Genomic DNA, 24,188 nt, shown 5'->3' with positions numbered 1-24,188 from the left:
TGCACTTGAATTATTTCAGAAAAATAGACTTCTCTTCTTCAGTTCTTGCAAGCTGAAAGTGCCTTCTCTAGTGTTTAGGGGTTTTTTTGAAGTTGTATGTTAGTCTAAATTAATAATTCTGATGTAGCACACTATCAGAAGTAGCACATGCTACATGAAGATCTTTTAGCATATCTTATCTGTAGAGTCCTGAAGTTAGTGAGAAGCTTTAAGAAATGGCAGTTAGGTGCAAATCAAAGCTCCTTAAGAACTCTCTGGGACCTGGAATGGGTCTTTAGGGGAAGGAGGAAACCACAAGTCACTCTGCGGGCCTGACTATTTAATAGTCTGAAGTGTAGTGATGTTCTTTTTTGCAGCAGCTGCTGGTATGCCTTTTGTATTGAAGAAGAGTTCAGTTATCATTAGGGTTACTCCAGGGTTAAAGTGTTCTGGTTGTGTAGTTTTGTCTTACAGTAAAAATGAAAGCATTCTTCAGCTGATGTAAACTGCAGGATGTGTTTGCCAATGTGCTCTGAACACAAGTCTCCTAACTGATAGAGTTCTCTGAAAAAGGTTTGGAAGCTGGAGTTGTGAATATTTTTCATCAGTGTCTGCTGTATATTCTCTGTATTTCCAGACACAGCAATAGTTATATCCTGAGATCATGGACATTATACAGAAAACCCACTAAGATTTTTATCTCACCATAGCATTCTACTGTAGTGAATTTGTCACCCTTGCAGAACGTTTCAGACCCACAAGGTGCTTGACAGAATGAAAAAAAATTTCTGCAGCTTGCTTTCTTTCCCTGCAAATTGCTAAATTGAACTTTGCCTATCCCTCCCCCCTCCCCCCCATATCCTGAAGTATTTTCCTGCTTTTGTCAGGAGGGAGGCAGGGAGAATTCACAGCATTGGCAGTTGACACAGTTAGAGGTGGGGAAATGTGGTTTTGCTTTAACCTTTTTTTTTTTTTTTTTCCTGGATTGAAATCTGTATCTGACTTGCCAGGAGCTCAGTTAATAACCGAGTGCATTCATGTGCGGAAAATAAAGAAATGTATGCCTCGTTAAGAGTTAACGTTAGTTAATGCCACTGTTCAGTGAAGAAGGCAAAAAGATTTAACAGAGTGCGACTGTTGAGGGATTTTCATGCTGGAGTTGCAGTCTGTTTGCTGTATTGTATAATTAACATTTTTGTGATCTGCCAAAGTTGTCTAGGTCCCTCGCTTTTCTTTCCTTTCTTACAGGGGCACAGAATTGCTTTTTTTTCCTACAAAAACATGTTACACAATATAGAGGGAGTCTGGACTCATGCTTCCAAAGAACCATACACCTCATCTTAAAGATGCATTGGGAATGAACCTGTAAAACACAAATATTTATGTGATTTTTAAGTTATTTTAAAGGGAAGTATCTGTCAAACTCTGCACAGACTTCCCTGTTTGTTAGCCTGTGGCACAGTGACTGCGCTGGGGGCGGCTGGGGGGCGAGGGCAGGGCGCCTGGAAGCGCTGCCTGGGTGCTCTAGCTCTCCCATGGGACCCGCTCCCTGCAGCTCACTACAGCTCTGGAAGGCTTTGCCAAAGTTGGAAGCAACTTCAGGCAGAGCCAGATGGCCGTGTGGCTGCGTCAAGCAGCGTCTCCACTGCCCCAAGTGCTCTAATTTAATTAAAACAAAAAGCAGAGGATTAACCCGCTCAGGACGTGTCCCATTAGCAGGTACCTAGTGGCTGGCAGTTCACTGGGACGCGTACGCTGGTCTCCGGGCAGGTGCGGACCCGGGGGTGCCGGCTGGTGCGCCGCAGTGCCCCCTCCCTCCGCCGCTTGGCCCAGCCCGGGCCGGTGGGGCCCCTACCCGCCCTACCCCCGCGCCCGGCCGGAGATGGTTCAGTCCTGCTTTGCATAAGTCGCCTCTGAGGCGCTCCATGTGCGCGGGCGGCGCGGAGCGGCGCGGGCGGCCGGGCGGGTGGATGTGGTGGAGGGAGGCGGCGCGCTGCAGCCCGGCCCGCCGCCAGCCTCGCCATGTACTGTGCGTACCCCGTCCCCGGCGTGGGCAGCAACTCCCTCATGTACTACTACAACGGGAAGACGGTAAGGGCGGCAGCCTTTGTTCGGGAGCTGCGGAGCGCCGGCCAGCCGCGGCCGCTCTCGGACAATTGCGAGTTCAGAGCGCCGGGGGTGCCGCGGCGCTGAGCGTCAGAGGGCTGGTGTGGGGGTCTTGCTGGAGCGAACGGGGGACGAGCGGCCTCTGAGAGAAACTACGGCGGGGTTGCGTGGCGGAAAGTCTGTTCGCTTCTGTACGAAAACGCCAGGTCCAGCTCCGCAGGGGCTCGAGGGACCGCAGCCAGGCGGCGCTCCCGGACGGGGCCGCTCTCGCCCTGCCCGTCCCCGGGCCCGCTCACCGGGGTGCAGCGGAGCGTGGTGAAGTTCGGGTTCCTGCGCGCCTGCGACTTTCCTTGGTGTTTGAGTTGGTTTTGGTTTTACCTTTCCGCGGAACAGCGTTCCCCAGCGCACTCCAGTAACGGCTGACTAATGGCCGGGTCCCAAGCCCGCACCACCCTGCTGCCGGGCACCGGGAGAACCGCGCCGGTAAGGGCCGTGCTGCCGGCCACAGGGAGCACTGCAGCCAGCCATTAGCGCTGGCTTGTCAGGCTGGTCGTCTCACTTGCGAGACCACTACAGCCACTGGAAGCTGGGGGCGGCGGGGGGGAAAGCCGTAAAAAACCTGCAGATCCCGAAAAAAGTGAAACCTCTAGGGGTTTTTTGTTTGTTTGGGGGGGAAGAGGGGAGTTGTGTGTGCGTAAGAACTGACATAGAGTGGTAAATTAAAAATTTTCTACTCTATGTTGTCCGTGGTTGTGGCTTTATTCTGTGATAAAAACGCAGGAAAAACGCAGATGCTGATACTGATCTTTTCTGTGGTTTTTGTAATTTTTGTATTTTTACTGCTATTTCTCCTCTCATGGGCCTGTGTCAGCTTTGCCTTCATTAGTAAACTTTTCTGCCAAGAATTTTGTTCAATGATAATTAAAGCGTTCATTAAAGACATTGTGTCTGAGCTGCTTGAGTAACAGAAAAGATACTGGAGGAGTGGTTAGAGGAACAAGTAAAACCACTTGGTCTCTATTTCATTTCCTTTGGTATAAATGCCAGCTGTCTTTCAAATATGAAATTATTTTTCTTTCATGTCTGCTCCTAAGCTAGAACAATCTGTTTGAAGTTTTATATGAAGATATATATAAGACTTAAGTAAAATTAACTATACAATACCCCTGAAGCAAAGGGAATGTAACTTGCATGGAGTTTTGATTTTATTCTTTGTAGAGCACAGATCACTCTATTACAACATTTCTCTTTGTTCTTGTAGCAGGAAAATAGGCTTTGATCTTATTAAGTATTTCCAGGCATATAGTAAATGGAAGTGCTGTATTGTAGGAGAGCATGGCTTGAAAATTGATAGCATGTGCCTGTTATGGGTCAGAGGTGACCTTTATGAGCTTGAAGAGTTAGTAAATAGATGACAAATCATATGACGATCCTATATCATGTTGCCCGGGGTTTTATTTAATTTAAAAAAAAAAAAAAAAAAAGGTCTCACTAGCTTTTAGCGTTTTCTCTCCTAGGAGTATTTGCAAATTTGACTAAATTACTAATTTAGGTATGATTTATCAAGTTGGGGAGGTTAGTTTTTGTGTTGCAGTTTTTGGCATGTTTGCCAAACCTTTGTAAGAACCTTTCTATAATGAGAGAACAGAACACACCCTAATCGTGATGTTTTACTGCTTTTATTCGTGTTGTTTGCTCAGTTGGAAGTTGCTAGTATGTATCTTGTTGAGTTTGAGGTTTTTATTTCGATTATTGTATTATATTTTCTTTATATTGTCATTCCTTGATACCTGATGATGTAATCAAATCTGATTTATTTACACATAAAACGAGTGGGAAATGACATGTAGAAATGTGCGATTCGGACTTTTCAGTATGTTTTGTTCTTTTCAACTTACTAAATTTGTAAGTCAAAAGAAAACTTAATATTAAGCTAAAAAAGTATATGAGCAATCCAGTAGTTGGTTATGTATGCACAGGCACATAAGTTTAAAAATTAAGCTGGGAGTTCTACTAGTAGGAAAGGTTTGATTTTTGTTTGTTTCCTGTGTATGTTAGGAGGGACCCATGAAAAGTAATGTTTTAATGCAAATCCTGTTCTGAGGAGTAACCTTTTACCATTATGTGCAATAGTTATCAAAAAAAAAAGTTGAAGAATCCTTACCAAATTAAAAAAGAATGAAGAGCTTAGTATTGTAAAGAAAATAAAACACTCGCACTGAACTAGAAGATTCCTCCTGTTATGGTGGTGTTCTGTGGTGGTTGGGTTTTTTGTGTTGGGGGGGGGGTTGGTTGGTTTGTTTTGTTTTTTTCCTCATCATTTTCTGGTGATATATAGAAAATACTCTGAGTTTATGGAAAGCTTACAAAAATTTAACACAGAGCTTTCTGGGGAAAATAGTTAAAATTATATATATTTTTAAAGTTTTGTCTTTTTCATTCAAGAGCTGTGCTACAGAACCAAAAAAAAAAAATCCAGACACTTAAACCCTCATTAAAAAGAGAAGATTCAGAAATCTATGAATAGAAATAATAGCACAGATTTAAATTACACTTTTAAAATATTCTGCTTTGTTTGGGTTTTTTTTTTTTGTGTTGGTTTTTTTTTTAAACTAAGAAATAACTAAGCAAACTTCTCCTTTCACTGGAGCCTTTTCAGTTAAATTTTATAAAATGCAGTGGCACCAAAAATATTTAAAAGTAATGAGAGTTTTTTTTATCTTCTTTGTGCATGAAGAATAAAATATAGACTTGAAAGATTTACACTTTTTAAATTTCTCCTATATGTTTACCAAAATATTGATTATTTTCCAAGTGTGTTGTAGAGTTATTTTTATACCAATTGTAACGGACTAGTGTCATCACCACAATTAAGTCAATTTTGGGAGCAATATTGGTTATATTTTATATCATCTCTCACTACTATTTCATATGACAATAAATACGTGAATGAGTTACACATTACTATAGTGTTATGAAGATTATACGTGTTAATTTGACATACCAGTCTATGTATAGGTGGGGTTTATTATTGAGTAAATATTTGTTTTCCTCAGTATAGGCTGAGATTTTATTGATCTTCTTTCGAAAGTGGAGTTACTGCATCCTTCACAATATGTTTCTACAATCCTTACTTAAAAATGGAGGGGTGGAAATGAGCACATATATACATATTTTGCATATATGTAGATCTCTGTGGTTTTTTTAACTAGCTTGTATTGGGATTTTTTAGAGAATTTTGACAGTGTAAAAGGCTATTTATAAATGTGTCCCTGTGCGTGCATGCATATATGCATACATATGGGCACATGTGTACAGATGAATAAGTACTCACAGATGTGAGTATACATGTTGTATATTTGGGTATTTTTTTCAGTTGAGAAATTGCCTGCCTTGCAGCCATTGCTCTTGGAGTTATAGCAGAGAGAAACATGTTAATAACAGTGCCTGATGCTTAAATAACACAACAGCATGTCTTTCTGTAGCTGTTATGCAATAAATAATGTACTGAGTCTTTTAACATCAAAATGAGGTGTTATCAGTTTGTAAATTTTGGAGCAACCAGGTGCAAAAGAAGAATGATTCCGTTTGGATTTTATTAGTATTGGGCCAGTTAGTATAAAGGGAGAAAAGTACAATTAGTGTTATCCGGTACCATATGCTGCCCACAGCAACTTAGACAAGGTCAAAGCTAACATTTCTAAGTCAGGACAAATAGAAGATCAGCTGGAAAATCTCTAGGGGTGCACAGCTGTGGACACTGAGTAAAAGAGAGGTAGTAAACATTGGTTGGCTGGGTGCTTTGTGGGTGTTTTTTTTTTTTAGCTTGTCTCTCTCTTTCCCCTCCCTGTCCCACTAAAAAACAGAATTACAATGCATCAGCCCAAGAGTTTTCCCTGCTCCACTCCATTGGGTTGAACTGCCAATCTGCAGAGCAGTGGTCCTCTGCCAGAAGGGTGTCTTCTCTGCAACAAGCTTTATTGATGCTTTAAAGTGAAGGTTATGTCCATTTTCTTGGGCAAATGAAAGCAGCTAGGGATGGGATCAGGTGCTGTATTGGACAGATCTATATTTCTCAAAATGCGAGCAGCAAAGAGTAACACGCCCTGTTTGCTCAGCGTGTGTGCTTTCATAGTCATCTGCATGTCGAAGTCCGTGTGTAGAAATCTAATAGTGTGTGTCAGAGGTACAGAAACAGTACTGATGAGCTCAGAGGAGAGGCAAGCAAATGCAAAAGATAGCTAGTATCTACTACTGCATCCTCCTGTGGTCAGTACTGGTGATGGGGATTCCTGCCTTTTGAAATACAGGGAACAGGTTAAGAATCAGACCGATTAGTTTCAATGTTTCCATTTTTTGTTCCCTTAAAATCTGAATTTAATAAGGAAATTTTGAGGACTTAGATGTATGAATCATTCAGTAACATCACAGTTTGACTGTGGAGAAGGGTTTTTCTTAATATGAAAAAAATCTTCAGGCAGTATATATGTGGATATTTATTTCTGGTGGTGTTCCTGCTGCCTTCTCTTTTTTTCCTCCTCTCCCTGCCTCGTGCTAAAATTTAAAAAGTAAAATAAAACAAACAGACCAAAAAGTTTCCTTACAATGAATTTGGATATTTGGTAAGTTTGCCTATCGCTTTTTAATATGCCTTTAAAATTGCTGTTTACTGGGGAAGAAGCTAGGAAATATTTGTACTATGCACCGCTACGGGGGGATTCTACATTTCAAAAATACCCATGCAGGCATGTATAGCATGCCTAAACTGCATAAACGTTTATTTAAGACAGAATTCACTTTAGCTACTTAAAGGAGTTTGAATTTTGTACTGTTCTTAAAAATTATTTTGCAGACAAGACTCATGCTGTGTGCTCTTAAATGAGTGTGGTCTTTTCACACTGGATGGTGAAAGGAGTGTTTTTTTAAATGTGTGAAGCTTGACACCTGGTATTGGAAACAAATATGATTTGAGGGTATGGTACCCTGATCTTGAATATTAAGGCTCTTCATTTAATGTCTTATTTAAATGTCAACTAAACAAGTATTTGGGTGGGAGTGTTTTTTTGGCAGCTTCTGTAGTAACTATAGTTACTATTCTACATTCCTGAAGTTTTAGTGTGTGATTTTGTCAGAAATACAATGAACATGAATACAAGTTTCCTCTTCCCAGAGCTGCGTTACAGCAGAAGTCGCTTTTGCTACAAAACCTGCAGAAAATACACTGTAAAATTTTGCCACATGTACAAATCATGCATCAGTGCACACTTGTTCAGTGAGTGACTGAGGCTGATGGAACGTAGATAGGTCTATTTAGCAGAGTTTACAAGGTACAGAATAGGTTATCCATCTCCACTGTTTTCCAAAAATTCTGTCTCCAGCAGCTTGATAAATATTTTCCTGAACTTCCAAGAGTTGTTAATAGCTAGGCTTAAGTAATTAACATAATTCGTAATTCCATAAACAGTCTGTGTGATGGGAGACTTGGTCTTGAGATAGCATGAGCTCATCGGAAGGAAGGTTTGGTTGCTATTTTTTTAATCTGCTTTTAACACTAATATTAAACATTGATAAATATTTAAGAATTTTAAACAGATTACGGGAAAATTGCCTGAGAGGAAGTACGCCAACAGGAGGACTCTTAAGTGTTACGTTTATTAAATGCATTTATAGAATGAGACTTGGAAGTTTTGCTTAGCATAAAATTTGGTAAAATTCATGTTCGCGTTACTGGCACTTTTAAACAGGCACACTGTGTAATCCTTGAATGTGTTCTAGACATTGGTGTAACTTTCATGGTAGTGCTGATTACATATGTTAATCACCAGGGCAGATTTCAGAACTGGATGGTGTGTTTGTTTTGCTTAAAGCTGGTGCTGTACAGAATATGTCTTTCCAGCTCTGTTCTGAAGTCAGCTCTCACCACTACCCTCAAAAAAACCCACCTTACTTGTTATCTTGCGTTTTGCACTGGAGAAACCTAGACCAGCTCAGGGAGCGGAAGAGACCAACATGGATCTTTCTTGACTCGATGTCCTTAGTAGCTCATTTGTCCTACTTCCTTCCAAGGATGCTGTCTAACTTTCAGAAGCACTGCAGTGTTAGGATTGATGTATAGTCTGGTGCGGCTCCAAAAAAGTCAAGAACTCCACTTGGTAACTTGCATGTACACTTGGTGTACAGAAACTGGTTTTGGCCTATATTTATTGGAAGGGAATTTCCCATTTGTAATTGAAGTGCTTTTGGCTTGTCAATATGGAGATGCATCCTGGGCTTACTGCACTTAAGAGGATTAGAAGATGGGCTCCACTTCTACCTGCTGGAGACAACCCTCTTCAAGGAGGCTCTGCAGACAGACTGACCTTTTAACAGTATTCCTTCTCATAGTGGGAATGTCAGCCAGGAAAAACTGGTTTAATGTCTCCTGGATGTCACTGTTATCAGCTTAATAGCTAAAAAGAGGTCGTCTTCAGCAGCCACATCATATTTATAACTCCCTTGCTTTCAGCTGTTGCAGAAGAAAAAGCCTTTCAACTAGGACATAGACCAGGGAGCTGCCATACAGCCGCATAAGCCTCCTGTGGGCCAGCAGACGCAGAGGCAGTGTTTTGCTAGAGAAGGTCCTAGTGCATGTGAGGCTTTCAGAGTGAACAGTCACCCTGGTACATGGGCTCCCAAGTTAAAAGTAAAATGTCATCCTTTTTTTAATCAACTTACTTATTTAAAGTCTTTATATTTTGCATCTCATGGACTTCAGGTTAATTTTTGTAAATTTTCTCCTTTCCTTTTAGATTTTGTTTGTAGCAACACAACATAAAAATTATGATTAGGTCATTAACCAGAAAAAAACCTGGTGCTCATCTGCAGGTGATCAGATGACATCAGAGGCCTGGGTTTAATTTGTGGGTAGTTCTGATTGTAACTAAAAGAGACTTGCTCCTTTTGTGGAACTGGCTGGCTGTTTCCCCACATCTGGAGTTAATGAAGTCTTTGAGACCACATCAGTTGTGTTTTGCCGCAAGAACCCTTTGATCTGAAAAAGCTAGGCTGGCACAAGTGCAGCTTCATAATGTTGCAGCTATATTTTTGCAAGCTACAGTTAAGATACCAAAACAGGCAGAAACTATATAAAGTTATATGTCTGTGCTAGGACTTTCATGTAGCTGTTTGGAAGGGCCTCTTTTACATTAATATAATTCATAACATTTTTATTATGTTAAGGGCTTGTACATACATACCTATAAATGATACACTTGTGGGGAGTTTTTCAGTTTGATTTTCCTTCAGAGGTGTTGAATCATTTTTTATAAATCACCCAGTTATGTAAAATGTTAAAATTTCAGTCTGAAACTTGTATTTACAAATTTCACTGAAAACATTACTGTTTAAGAATAATTCATCATTGTAGGTGATTTTGCATTAATCAGTGTACATCTCCATGGCAGTGCTAAATGTCATAAAGCTTTGTTTCCACTGCTGTCCTGTGACAGTGATAGATTATCCATCAGCTATAGCATATGCTGCGTTATTCTGCACAACAGAGAACTTGCAAATTAAGCCCAGTTTTGCCTAATACGTTTGCAGTCTTATGAGTGCAAGTATTTACAATTTGACAGAGTGACATTTTTGTTAAAATATGTCTGAGGCATGGAATATACGTGCATTCATCATACGTGGGAAATACATATGTACTGTTAATACTGCTTACAACATATTGTCACTCTGTCACTCAGGTTTGGTGAGCATCTCTTTTATGGTATTCCCTAGACTGACAGTGTGCACGTAAAAGATTGAACAAAGGCTTCCTGAAAGGCCTTCTTTCCTATAAGTGTTTCGTTTGATAAAAATGAAGCGTTAAAACAAGCATCCATCCAAAAGTTATAATTTTTCCACTTGACTCCTTTTTACCCAGGTGTCTTTGTACCTGCTGCCGTTTTCCTTACACGGCCTCTTATCGACAGCTATGCCCCGGCCTAATTCCTTGTGCCCTGATTCCATCGCGCTGTACTTTGATAGATTGTGTTGAAATTCTGCGGATGTAAAGCGAGTCGAAGAGAGTGGTAATTCAGTCCCTCTGCTAGAAAAGTGCTGTCTGCAGGCACATGCCCAGCCATTTGGTCTGACAACAGCAGGCTAGAAAAGCATTTGGGAGTCGGGGGGGAGGGGTGGGGGTGCGGGTATTGGTATGCAAATAGCAGCGGGATTTGCCCACTTCACTCTCTAAGTATCTGTATCGGAGCGTTCCCCCTCCGAGAGAACAATGGGTCTCTTTTAGGGAGCTGACAGGTTTTTTCTTGGCCGGCTTAGTTTTCCTGGCCTTTCTCTTGCTTGGTAAACAACCTCCCAGAAAGAGAAGGTAGAGATGTGGATGGTGTAGAAACAAACATGCGTGTGTCTGTGTTTGCATAGGAGGAGATAAAAATTCTCACTTTTGGAATTTTAGGACACTTTGTACGTCACATTATGTAAACTCTGAAGTTTTTAAATCATTCTTAATATATGCATAGTTTTGGAAGCCTTACATATTCACAAGTGAGGTGAATAGAAATAAAAGTGCATTTTTTTTTTTTGCTTCATAGCAAAGAGATGCTTTTGTTTCAGTATTACTTTATTATATTTATTACTGACTTACTTGCCAATTTGCTTTTCTGTTTTAAGATTTTTATTTCAACAGTAATACACTGACCATATTAAAATATCCAGTATGTTGTCCAAAACATTGGTTATGAAGAAATAGCATCGCTTTGAACAGCTCACATTATGGGCAGTGTCCTTGAGTCTTGTCAATACTGGCCTCTTTGGTCTGACATACTTGTGGATATGCTTGATGTTTCTTCTTAGAGTTACTGCAGTGAAAGACACGTAATCATTGTGCTTATCTGTCATGTAGCAGTTTTTAACTTCTTAAGAAAATTTGTTATTTGGAAGTTCAGGTTGATCATTTTGTTTTAATGTTGGACCAGCATGAAAATAATTGACTTGATATTGCAGTTTTGTACAGTTATTCCTCAGGACTTGCATCACATAGATTTTTGGTGACTATACAAAGGTGGGCAAAGTTCTGAATGGGTGATACAACGGTTGCAATAAAGTCTTTCCATTTGTCACTGGATGTTCTTTTTCTTTCTGATTGTTGAAATGCCAGCTAATTAAATATTCAAAAAGGCATACAGTTGTTTTAAAATAAAATTTGTTTGGGGCCCAGTTGTTTTATCTTGCTTTTTTTATCTTAAGCAACAAGTCTGTGCGAGTCGTGCACTTAGAAAGCAAAATCAGCATTCAAGCTTTTATCAGGCCACCTGGCTGAGTTGGCACACCAGAAAGTGTGTTGTTAGGATCATTCTACTGTAGTTCCTCTGTACTGTGGCAACTTGCTAAAAAGCAAATAAAACAAGGGCAACAAATGCTGCAGCTTGCTACACTGTTCTTTTTTTATTTGTGCTTTCTATCCCTGCCTGTGTGCTGTTATGGGTGTTTTTAGTGCACGATACCCAAACATTACTAACCTGCTTTTATCGCTCTCCAATATTTAGGTGTATGCACCATCCCCAAGTTCTGATGATTTCAACCGAGAATCTCCAAGCTACCCGTCTCCTAAGCCACCAAGCAGTATGTTTGCTAGCACTTTCTTTATGCAAGGTGGGTAAAATGACTTCAAATATAAGCATATATATGTCACTTGTCCTTTAGCTCTAGAAATCTGGAGTCAGCCATTGTTGTAGTGAGTGGGTGAGGAAGCGTAAGGTAACATACTGTGCTAGAGCCTATGATTAAGTTTTATGTACTTCTGAAACAGTTAGATGAAGGGAGCTGTCTGCTGATTTAAAGTTTTTCTTGTGACGTTAATTGCTGACTGAAATTTAAGGGGATTATACACCAGACCAGATGGGCAGAATCCCCTGTCCTTTGATTTGTAGGGGCTTCAGAGCAGCACGCTGGAGTGATAGAGAAAAATGAGGTGAAGGCTTCTTGACTGTTCTGGAATTTGACTGTACAATATCAGCTAACAGTCTTAAGTTCTCAAATGCTTGTGTGTCCAGCATGCCAAAAAAAAAAAGGTTGCATTAAACAAAACGAGAGCAGAGTTAATGTCCTCAGCCTCATGTCATACAATTAGCTAGTATTGTAGTCTAAGGAGGTTTTGGAGCATGTTGAAAGCATAGTCTCGTAGTGCAGGAGTTCACAGAGCTCTTTAGGTTGTGCTGCAGAAGGAATACAGCATTTACACATGGGTTAAGGCTTATATAATGTAATTTCAGTTACTTGAATCTGCTGCGAAAAGTTTTGTTTTGGTTTGGTTTTTTTACGGTGCTAAGGTATTTCAGACTATAAATAGCTGATTTTAACTTAATGGATGTTTTGCACTGCATGTTTATGATGAGCTCTGCTCTGCCAGCCTTCTTTCCCCACCACTCCTTTATTATTTCTTTCAGTCTGGAATTTTTATCAACTCTTGATATAAATCCAGTCATACTGAAGGTCTGTGTAGCTAGCAGAAGTACTTGGTATTTTCTCAGCTGTGGTTGGATTGTATTTCAACTATAAAGCCTGTGTTGGTTTTTGGGGGTTTGTTTGGTTTTGTTTTGTTTTTAGAAATACAGCAATGCAGTGGCATGAAAATAGAAGACGGAATATAAACTGGTCACCATAATGTGCTGAATTATGTATTCTTTTAAAATAATTTTGTAAAGAAAAGTCAATTTCAGTACTTCAATGAATGTATTTTTCTTGCTTCCTTTTATTTATTAATAAAAACAGATGGGACCCACAATTCTTCTGACCTCTGGAGTTCATCCAATGGCATGAGCCAGCCTGGCTATGGTGGGATGCTGGGAAGCTCCTCTTCCCACATGTCCCAGTCCGGCAGTTACGGCGGCCTGCATGCACATGACCGTTTGGTAAGATGCGCAGCCCAGACGAATGCGTTGGTGCTTCTGTGTGGAGATCTGGCTCGCAAGAATCCATGTCTTGTTTGTTACTCGTGTATCGTTCGAAAACTCGGTTGTCGGAAATCAGAAACTTACTGTATTAGATTGATGTTCTTCTATGTCTGTTGTATAAATAAAAATCTGTGGCTGTGTAGTGATCTGTTCAGAGGATGGATGAGTCCCTTTAATAAAAGAGCTGGGTGTTGCATATTTGGTATTTAAAATAATAACATTTATTTAAAGACTACTTAATGTCTTATGTCTTTCTCCTCTCTAGAGCTATCCCCCTCATTCAGTCTCGCCTACAGATATAAATGCCAGTCTCCCTCCAATGTCCAGCTTCCATCGTGGCAGTACCAGCAGTTCACCGTATGTAGCTGCCTCACACACTCCACCTGTCAATGGATCGGATAATATTCTTGGTAAAAAGTTCTTTCTACCTTTTTTTTTCTTTTTTAATGAAAACCAAGAAAATTACATTTTGGACTGCATGGCCTACAAAATTAGCAAGATTTAATTTGTGGGATGCTTATGTAGGTGAGGGATACCACACCACTATGATGTTTCTTTTCTCAGTAGGGCTGAGATGAGGCAAATTGTTTTGCAGTCAGTTTAGGATTTACTGGTTTGTTTGCTTTCACAGCCAAGTCTATGCTTAGGAGATAGCATCTGTCTAACTTAACAGCAATTATCCTTACATAGTTTGTACATAGCTTATGCACACACATATATGTACATGTTCCTATAGGTTGCTCAGGCATTGCAGTTTTCAGAGCTGCTCTGTCACCAAGATGCTATACTGGAGAAAGGCAGGAAGGCTGTTTCTTTGGGGAGGATGATAAACTGCATCGTAAATTCCTGTCTTAACTGATTTAGAGGTCGTTTGAGTAGTTGGTATGGTGGCTGGTGTAGTCTCTTCTGTGCTTAAATAGAAAGCATGAAATAAGATGCTCGTCTGTTCTTTGTACGTATTTAAGATAGATCATAGAAATTAAAGGCTTGTAGACATCCCTTCTCCTTTTGACACGATCTATGTTTAGCTTCGTTTTAAGTAAGCAGAATTTAGTTAGAATTTCTGACTATCTTCGCTTGGATTAGGAAACGTGTTTAACACTTGGATCTTTAAACAGAGCCCAGTTAATGAATCTGCATGGGAAAGTCAGGCTGGAAAATGCAAATTTATGATAAACTTGAAACAGCAAGTGTTGCATGATTTGGATTTCTGATGTGAATGGCTTACATTCATGTTAAATATGGGGGGTTTAGCATTAGAGGTTGATGGAGGAAGGGTCTCTTTTAAAGAAAGCAGGTATTTCAGAGATTTCAGATCCTTTCTGTGCTTCCAATTGGCAGGGCTTCAGAGCTCCTTTTGGCTCGATGTTGTGTGGAGCAAGAGGGCACACAAAGCTGCTGACATGCATCTAAGACCAGGGGTGACAGAAAGCTTGGTGGATAAGAGCTTTTCAGGGATTTGCTAAAATAAAGATGAGAGTGTAACACAGGGAATTAGAGCAGGGGGAGCAGGGAGACAAACAAGAGACTGTTGAGTGACTTTATCTTTAAAAATTGATGGAACGTTCAGCATGTAGGTGATAACAGTTTAGAAATAAGCTGCACTAGTTTTCTGATTTTTATTTTGTTACTATGTTTTATTAAAATTAGCCTGTGATCCTGGAAAATAGTTTCAGTCTTTTTTATAACTGCTTTCACTTGTTCATCCTTAAGTTATCACAGTGATTACTGTATTTGACTTTAAAGAGGAGAGCATCTAAATTTAAATCTAATTGTTTTAATTAAATTTTTAAGTATAATGAGAACTGATTCTGTTGACACTGACTTCCTCAGAATATCCGTTTCAAAAGTGGTTGCTCAACTGTACGTGATGAATAAAAGCAAATAAAATTTCAGCTTTAAAAAATAAGTATTGGGTTTGCTTTCCCCATTACAGGAAACAGAGGAAATGGTGCTGGAAGCTCACAGACAGGTGATGCCCTTGGGAAGGCATTGGCATCTGTAAGTAACAGAATATTCAGATGCAAAAGATGTATTTTGATATTGCATCCATTATTCCATGTGTTCATTCATTTTATAATACCAAATCAGGAGTTTTCATGTTGCAGTAACATACTGTGATAGAATGTCATATACTAGACAAATGTCTATAAAAAGAGGCAAGGGGAGAATGCTTTTATTTGTAGAAGACTCATTCTGACTTTTCTGTAATGTTGTAGTTAGGCAAATACCTTTAACATTACAGCAGATCCTGCCTCAAGGTTTGAAATGTTTGTTCAGTGGCCTTTCAAAACTGAGAGGTTTTGAATGCTGTGTTCTGTAGCTGCAATTTATGGAACAACCTTTAAAATTCTGCGCTTGCATAAAGCTTAAACATAACACTTGTTGGGATAATGCTGGTAATGTAAAACACTGCAAGGATCATTTCTGTGTATGCATGATTTTTGCGTTAGTACAATTGGAAGTACTCTATATGAAACAGTAACTGATGCAGTATAGCAATAGCAGAAATTTCAGAGCTGGGAATGATGACTGGGGGAGCGCTTTGCGTTTCTTGTATGTTGCAGGGAGGCTGAGTCTTATTTAGAAGCCCCAAAAGACCACTCCTGGGTAGGATTCTGAATCCTTCACCTCACACTGGTGAATGTAGATGGACGTGTTCCTGCAGAACCTGTTAGCCTTGCCTCCCTCAGAGGGTCATATGTTAAAAGATCACCAGATCTGATAATGCCTGTGATGTCCATATTGGATAGAACGTTGACCTACTGGTTTTGAGGAGAAACTTTGTCCCATTTGCTTTTGGCATTTCCACAAGTAAATAACAATTCCTGAGTCCAGAGGACAGTTAACACTCTCTTTTTGTGTGAGACCCATGAAGAAAGAACTGGGGTCGTTACAACTCCCAGAAATGGCAATGCTTACATACCTACTCCAGGCTGCCCATTGCTCTGCGGATGCATTAGGATTTCTGCTGTTCTGCAGCCTGACCAAAATTTCTGTTGCAAGTCTGACACACTGGCCAGTTAGACCTGTGGCCCTTTATGATGTTTTCTACTGCTCTCCTTTTGTAAATTATTTTCTTGTCCTTTCAGGTAGTTTTGCCCAAGCCACTAGCTGTGAAAACCAGACTGATGTTTTGAGGAAAAACTCTAAATATATTGCAAGTGGAAGTCAGGGCAGGAATGTTTAATCTAACTGGTGGGTGGGCTCTGGTTGTCATAGAAACTTGTTTCTGTCATCCCATGTTGTTGCTTGGCAGGAGCACCCAGGTCATTCCATAAATCATTTCTGTCATAGCTGATGGTGATGCATTCCATCTGCTCTATCAGTGCATGCCATAGTCTGCACACTTCAAATCCCTTGCCTCATCCATCTGCTTCCCCCGCACTCCGTGCGCACCCAGCACATTTCCTGCGCTGGTTTGGTGGGGAGCGCTGTTCTCGGCTGTGCAGAGTGGGGGGGAGGTGGTCTCTCCTGCAGGTGAAGCTAGCACACATGAATTTTGATGGCTAGTAAACCCAGAATGTTCTTCTGTTTTGAGGAAAGTTGTATTTAAATACTGCAATTGTATTGACTTTTTTTTTCCTCTAAGACAGTGCAATGTGCCTTTCCGTTAGGTTTTAAATGCTGCAACTATTGAGAGGAATTTCTAGTTGTAAAATTCTGTTGATGTACATCTCACAATAGGCCTTTCATGTGTGAAACATCAGAGGATACGACATTTGTGCTTCAGTTTAGGTATTAAAGACTGTACAGAATAGTATGTGATTAAACATGTAAGGCCAGATAATACATTTGCAAAGGTTCTTTTATTTTAGGTTTAAGCCTGGATAATTGTGGTCTTAATCTCAGGGTAGGCAAGAAAGAGAATTGTACATGAAAGTATTTACACAAAGTTCCCAAAGCCCTGTGGATTATGCATTAGTTTGGATAATGAACTAGTATAGATAGAAAGAAAAGAAAATCTGGGTATTCGTGCCATTTCTAATGTGTTTCCCTGAACATTTGCCAAACAATAACCCTTTAAGACTGTGCCCATGGAGGGTTATATGGCAGGAGAAACATCTGGTTTATTTCATTGCCTAATGCCAAATCAAAACACTTGGTCTTTAATTTAGAGGAGATCAAACAGGACGACTGTTTAACTTTGTTGATTATATCAGACCTCTTTGTGATAACTTATGTTTTGATTCCTACCTCCGAACTAGTGTAAAGGCCTTTGTATGGTCTCTGTATGGTCTCCGTAGTTAAATAGCCACTGGTCTCCGTACAAAAGGAAAGAAAATGTAGGGAAGTTGACTTCTAAAAGTAATTCATGAATTAAGTTTCTTTGTTGCTTTAGACTCTATAACATTAACATAACAAAGCCTAACTGAAATGTACACTGTAGTGTTTAAAAAATTGGACTAACAGCTCCAAGGTTTGGCTCTGCAGGCTCTCAATTGTGCAGCTTTTGTCTAAGAGCCTTTTCATTAGACCTTGGCATATTGGCACCCTGCTGATTGGAATGAACCATGACTGATAGGAGGAGGAGTCTCATTTGTTGCAGTAAAATGAGTCATGTTACCGTTTAAGCCTGGCAGAAGGTGTCAGGGTTGTTCATCATTGGTCATTTAACAGCACAGTGACCAGGGACTGCATGCAGAATAAATTCAGACCCTGTGTTTTGGTTCTGTCTTCAGCACAATGTAGATTTTTTTTTTCCTCTAATAAAAGATAGCAAAATTAAATCTGCAGGTGGAGCAGTGGAAAATGACTGCTTTCAAAAGACACTTGATGGCCTTGGTTCTGACATAATTTTAATTTTCCGTGTGTTATCTGTCTGGAAGTCTCTGCAGTTCCCACATTGATGCTCAATATTTTTTTTTTATACAAATGTACAATGCAAGAATTTCATACAATGTTTGGAGGCAGTTTGTTTTATTAAGTGTATCTTCTTTGTAGCATGTATGAAAAAAAGGAGATATTTCCATTAGGGATGGTCTTCTCTAATGAAAATACACTAGATGAAGAATGACCATGTGGTCTATCAGGTCCTGGTTTTGCCAGTTAAAAAAATACAACATGCAACTTAACCAAGTCCCAGTTTATTGTCAGCTAAATGCTGAAATGTCATATTGTCTGTGTGAAGAGACATCAACCACCCCGCCAGTGAAGATTTTTACCTGCCATCTGATAACTAACAAGTCCTGGTCTCTGCTCAAGTAAAACAGGTTTGACTGAAGACCGATAAAAATACATTCTAAAGGCCATAGTCAGCGTTTAAACCTATTGAATTCCCTTCACAAAAATGAGTTTTCCAAGAATCTTGAAATTTTAATTAAAGCTTTAAGCATTATGTGTTCTGGGTTTTTTAAGACCTTTTAATTATGTTAATAGCAGGGAACCAATTGTAGCAAGTTGAGGTGTAGTATCTCAAGGGAGTCAGTGATAAGAGAGAAAGAATGTTTGTGCTACAATACATAGCAAGAGCAACAAAATTTCAGATATGTTTCATTTGGTAGGTACTAACAATAGCTAGAGCTGAATGCTTTTTTGGTGGTTTCTCTTGGGTTACTTTTTGGAAGATCACGTGTGTTGACTGCTAAAATGTTTTCTCTCTGTAAAGTTTGGGAAATGATTACTCCTCTGCATTTTCCTGAAGTTTTGTTTGTTTTCAGTATCTCTGTACTCTTAACTCTATGTATATCATTCCCCTTTGGTGATAAAAAGGCTATATTTTCTGCTGTTGTTCAAGTAGAAGGAAGATCAGTTATCAAATACAGGTTGTGCTCATTTTGACAGCACCTTGAAAATGAAACTTCTCTGGACATTTTTAGAGCCTTGACTGTAAGAAAGCAGAGCTGTGATTGAAGGATCAAGTTGGTTTTGTAATCAATCCAACACTGAGTGACAATTAAAAGTGTGAAATGGAACTATAATAGCTGGGTTTTGACATGTATTGATATATGATCTCTTTTGTCTGTTGTTAGATTTATTCTCCTGATCATACCAGCAGTAGTTTTCCATCAAATCCATCAACACCAGTTGGATCACCATCGCCTCTTACAGGTAGAGACTAGCCATTTGTTGGTAACTTGTTTGTTGTTTTGCAAACATTAGTGAAATCAGCAGTAGCTTGCTTGTTTAATTACTTATGTATTTTGTTTATTTTTCCATTTTACTAACCCCAGATACATAAATCCAGATTCCTAAGTATTTTGGTGTGAGTATTTACTTAAATCCTGGTGACTGGCTTTGAAAACTAGCTTATTAAAATAATATTGGAAAGCATTGAATGACCATAACTGTTACAGCTGTAAAGATTTGTGTGCTGAACCATGCCATCAGAGAGGAATAAGAGTGATTTGGTTGGGTTTCTTTTTGAAGTTGCATGTTAAAAAACTCTGGCAGCTTTCAGTGACAAACACAGCAGATGTGTTCCCTCTCATGGAAATACAGTAGGCTATGAGTCTCTCCAGTTTTTACATAGGATAGCTTTTCATTTGTATCTTTCATGAATGCTTTCATTCTACGGGAGAAGGATTTCTGGCGTTTTTCAAAATAAATGCTCTATATTGCAGCCATCTCTGTCACCTGTGCTTTGTGTGTTTGTAGTGTCAATGTGGGAAGAAGCATTCCAGTGTGGAGATGAACTGTGGGCAGCTGCCTACAGCTATTAGTGGGTAGTGCAGCTTTCACAGACACTGTGGCCTCAGCTGTCTAGTAAAAGTTGAACAGCTGTTCTCCATACAGAGGACTGTGAAAGCTCCATTGACTTAAATTTGTTGTTTAACAAAGAACTAGAATTACAGGCAAGATGATGTAACTTTAACCCTGTTCTTTCCTGCAGTGCAATTTGTTAAATTATTTAACATTTATACAAGTCTACTTTCCCATTCTCTGTTGGTTAATATATTTCTTCAGGCTCCTGGCCATTCATTGATAACTTTTTTTTTTTGCAAGAGTATTTTGCTATTTAAAAAAACAAAACCAAAAAGACCCCCATATATAAAATAATTAACTCATTCTCTACACCCATCACTCTCAGTTAGGCTGGACACTTTACTAATCTAGATGAATAAATTACTGAAGTTATTGCAAGCAAAATGCAAGCATATACACATGTATGTGAATATGCATATCTGTATATGCACTGTCACTCAGAAAACTTTCATTATTCATACTTCACTCATGTTTAGTGGACACTGCTCTAATTTTCTGTGGACTTAATGGATTAATGAATATCTGAAATGGAATACCTGAGCAGCTGCTTTGGGCATTATTTTTCTGTAACTGAAAAATCCATGCTGAATTGAGTAATGATGGGATTAATGGGATTTTTTTGATTTAGTGATTATAGCTGACAAAAAAATGTTTTGTTTCCTCATTGTACTGAAAAAGGCAGATCAGACCAGAAAATTATTGCTATTTCCTTTTTAACATCAAAGCAAATAGTGAAATTACTTTGTGGCTGGAAGAAAGATGTTCTGACATTTCAAAGTATTTAAAATTTTTAAGATTCCCAATTGGACTTCCGTGGTTAGATACTACACCTAACTGTGTAAGCACAAAAGAGCTAGCTAATTTCAGGGGTTAGAATTCAAATTTGAGGTCCTGAAAGTTTGGAGTTTCCCTTTGCTGTCATGTTTTTGTCTGTTTGAACCTCTATCAACTCAGAAACCTTTCCAACATTTGCACTTTGATTTGTGTTTGTTACTCTGGATTCAAATGGCTAAGACAGTAGTCCATATAAGCAACTATAATATTCTTCTCAGGCACAAATTTAGCATCTGCTTTACAATTGTACCCTCCTAGCCCACCCCTTTAATTCCAGTGATAGAGAATTTATCAAGCCTTTGCTAAATTGCTCCAGTAGTTAATTACCTTCATTTATGAATCTGGACTTTTATCTTTATTCCCAGATGAGTCACTACAAACACAGTGAAGCACAATGTAAAGTAATTACTACTATATTTATTGCTATTTATACACATGGTAGCCATTTTCTGTCCTGACCCAAGAAGTTATTGCAGATAAAACAAATGTTTTATGTATACTAAAATAATATATTTTGGAGCATTTTCGTCTTCCTCATGATTTTCATCTTTTGCAGTGAGTTCTTTGTTTATTTAGCATTCTTACTATTCCAGATTTAACTAAGTCATGATTTACCCATCCTTTAATTGTGAATTACAGTAGGAGCACTGTTTTCCAGTTAAAGCATTGAGAGATAATAACTTCAGGAGATACTTCAAGTATACAAGCTCATGTTTGAGCATGTTTCATAATTTAAGTAAAAGCTTTGAAAACAAGATGATGAAAACTCCCAAGTATTACGAGACAATAGTCTGTGTGTGATCTTTTATTTAGGTTCTGGTTTTTGTAAACATGCCCAGAGCTTAGCTTCTTGCATAGCTTTAATGATGATGTATATGTATGGGACATGTATATATGGATCTGAATGTTTGGATCCTTGGTATTTTGAAATCCTCTCAGGATCTGAGGTATTCAGGAGGGTTCAGTCAGTTCTGAGGATGCAAAGCTAGCCCTCTGCTGACTCCACTGTATGCTTGAAAGGGGAGCCAGAGGATTAGTGTTGGGGAGACTCTGAGAGTAGGAACAGTGATTACCATCAATGACCCCTGTAAATCCCAGCACTTGCCTGGCTTATTTGTTTTTTTCATGCTGCTATGTTGGTGCTGCACTAAAAGCTGCAGTTGTTAATTGCAGGGCTTGTGGTGCCAGGATGCTTTTTAACATAATTGGTGAGTTTCATGCGCAAACTCTTAAGAGGGGGAGCGGAATGGGGAAGGCAGGAAATCAGTGCCATCTGGCAGCCTGCACAGACATGGGGATAGAGCGTGGCACTGCTCAGAAAGAGCACTGGCGTTACTAGAGGGGTGGTTAAAAACTGCAGCTTGCAGTTGGGTTGTTGGGGAGAAGGAGTTGAGTATTCCCTCCTCTCTTTTCTTTTTTTGTTTTCTTTGTGAGAAGTCCCACTCAGACTTTTGTTCTGATCTTACGTTAAGGAAATAGTACCAGTTTCCATTAAGAAAAAAGAATCCTAACTCATCAACACCCAGGCCTTGAGTCTGTTTGCTTTCTTTTCTTAACCAGTTGTCTTTCTGCTTAATATCCCACTGGTGCTTTAGTATGGGAGATAGAAGGCTCAGTTCTCTTAGTAGTGAGCTTTCATTAAAGCCTTGACTGTAGTCTCGTCTCTAAAAATGACCAGATAAAAATTTGAATGTTGCACTGAGCCAAAATATTCTAAAGCTGTTTCATTAATGCATTGCAAAAATAAGTGGGACTCAAAGCAGTATTCCTAAGGGCCAAGAGTGACAGCGAGGTGAAGGGAGACTACAGATCCAGACCTAGAGTAGCTGTGTGAGGTGAAAATTGTTAATAATAGACTTACTCAATGATACTGTTATATTTTAAAAGAATTCCAGCACAGTTATGGCAGCTCTGGGCTTTTATGAAATTGGAGATGGTTGTTGTTTGGGGTTTTTTTGGTTGGTTGGTTGGTTTGGTGGGTTTGTTTTTGTTTGGTTGGTTGTTGTTTTTTAATTAGAAGGGAAATATTTAGGTATTTATATTTAGGTATAGCTGTGCAAGCTGTATTGTTTTTGTTAAATAAACCTTTTTCTGGAAAAGGTAACTACTTGCAGCTCTCTGAGCAAAGGAACTGTAATGTCATTAAACCTTTTCCCAGTTTTCCAGACGTACAGCTCTGGCTGTTATTGAGAGAACAAGCCCACAGGCTCTTCCTTTAATGAGCTGCTTTGGATTGTATGTCCATAATTTATTAATGTAATTGCTTTATTATTACATTTGTATGGCTGAAAGGAAGCTGTCTCTAATGGCCACAGAATTTCTTGTAGCATCTTTATAAAAGATGCATTATTAGTTGGTGAGAAAAATACATGTTATACTACTTCAGGCTTTGTTTTAAAAGTACTGCTTTCTTAGTTACTGCATTTCACATCTAATTATTTTTACATTTTACATGCTAATTAGGTATATTTGTTAGACTAGAATGGATATATGTTTGAATGTGCAGTATATAAGTAATACGGATACAATTGCCAATTTGTTGCTCAGTCATTGATTCTTTAGCTGCCACTTTACCTTAAATACATTTGAAATAACAAATGGCAGTAGTTTAGGTGTATTTTGACTCTTCTAAACTTGGAATGCATTATTATCTAAAATGGTAGAGTGTAGAACTAAACAAGGCTTTTAGATCTGGTTTTAAGTTTTCTGATTTTGTAGCGAGATGTCTTAAAAATAATTCTCCAGTTATCCTTAATTGAGTGTTCATGGGGTTTTTTTTATATTTTTGCTGTGTATTTTAACATTGTTAAAGATATGCCTGTGTGTACTGAACATAATCTGAAGAAACTATTTGGCAGTCATTTTATGGTGGCGTTGGCAGAAGGCAGGTATTTCAGATACAGTGGAAATGCGTGCATGTAGTCCACATTTTTAAGTATTGAAGCACTTGGAAGATTTCACTGCTTTGTCATCAACAACATGTCTAACCTTACAGGTGCCAGGATATTAAAAAAAAAAAATTTAAAAGCCCTCAAAATGGGAGAAGAAGGAATTTGTCCTCTTTTGTATACCCATGTGTTACCTTACCTTAATGTAGAATATGTTGATTTTAATTATGTTGAGAAACACTGTGTCTCTGCTTCCCACACGCTGCGTAAATCAGTATGTTAACCCAGACGATTTTGACAGGTGCCAGTCAGTGGTCTAGGACTGGAGGACAAGCCCCCTCGTCTCCAAACTATGAAAACTCTCTACACTCCTTGGTAAGAATTGTTGAAAGCAACATAGTACTTTTTACGTAAGAGCTGAAGGCTTGGTTTTGTCTGAATCCTGCATATCATTAAAGGCAACAGTAGGATAGCATTACAAATGAATTCTTTGCTAACAAATGGCCTGTTCAGTTGAACAATATAAGACGTGCAGGGTGTGTCTTTCACCATCTGTTCCTTGGGCATCAGGCTTCTGTGCTTGAGGACAGCTGGTGCTAAAGCGCTGTTATGAGATTTTGGTACCTTTTCACAAATCCATAGCTAATTCTTATCTAAAGTTCAGTCTGGAGAAAAGATAAAGATTTCATGCTTTTGCATTTACTTGTCCTTTTCCCCTCTCTCCCTTAAATGGTAGTCT

The 24,188-nt window shown here is 39.1% G+C and overlaps 1 protein-coding gene across 6 annotated transcripts in view; it reads left to right on the top strand.

The window, feature by feature from the left end:
- TCF12 (transcription factor 12) overlaps positions 1–24,188 on the top strand; it is a 162,290-nt gene that overhangs the window by 120,420 nt on the left and 17,682 nt on the right. For 5 of the 6 annotated variants that reach the window (XM_054387921.1, XM_054387920.1, XM_054387918.1 and 2 more), the window contains exons 9-14: positions 11,616–11,721; positions 12,841–12,980; positions 13,288–13,432; positions 14,959–15,023; positions 18,995–19,073; positions 23,751–23,824. In XM_054387921.1, the coding sequence (XP_054243896.1) occupies positions 11,616–11,721; positions 12,841–12,980; positions 13,288–13,432; positions 14,959–15,023; positions 18,995–19,073; positions 23,751–23,824 (609 nt within the window). Of the gene's footprint in view, positions 1–1,993; positions 2,071–11,615; positions 11,722–12,840; positions 12,981–13,287; positions 13,433–14,958; positions 15,024–18,994; positions 19,074–23,750; positions 23,825–24,188 lie in introns of those variants that run through there. The other variant, XM_054387922.1, reaches the window with a different exon arrangement.

This window comes from Indicator indicator, chromosome 16, assembly GCF_027791375.1.
Source record: "Indicator indicator isolate 239-I01 chromosome 16, UM_Iind_1.1, whole genome shotgun sequence".
In the NCBI taxonomy this organism is placed as follows: domain Eukaryota; kingdom Metazoa; phylum Chordata; class Aves; order Piciformes; family Indicatoridae; genus Indicator; species Indicator indicator.
Note: the sequence above shows the minus strand (reverse complement) of the source record. Positions and strands in the feature narration are given on the sequence as shown.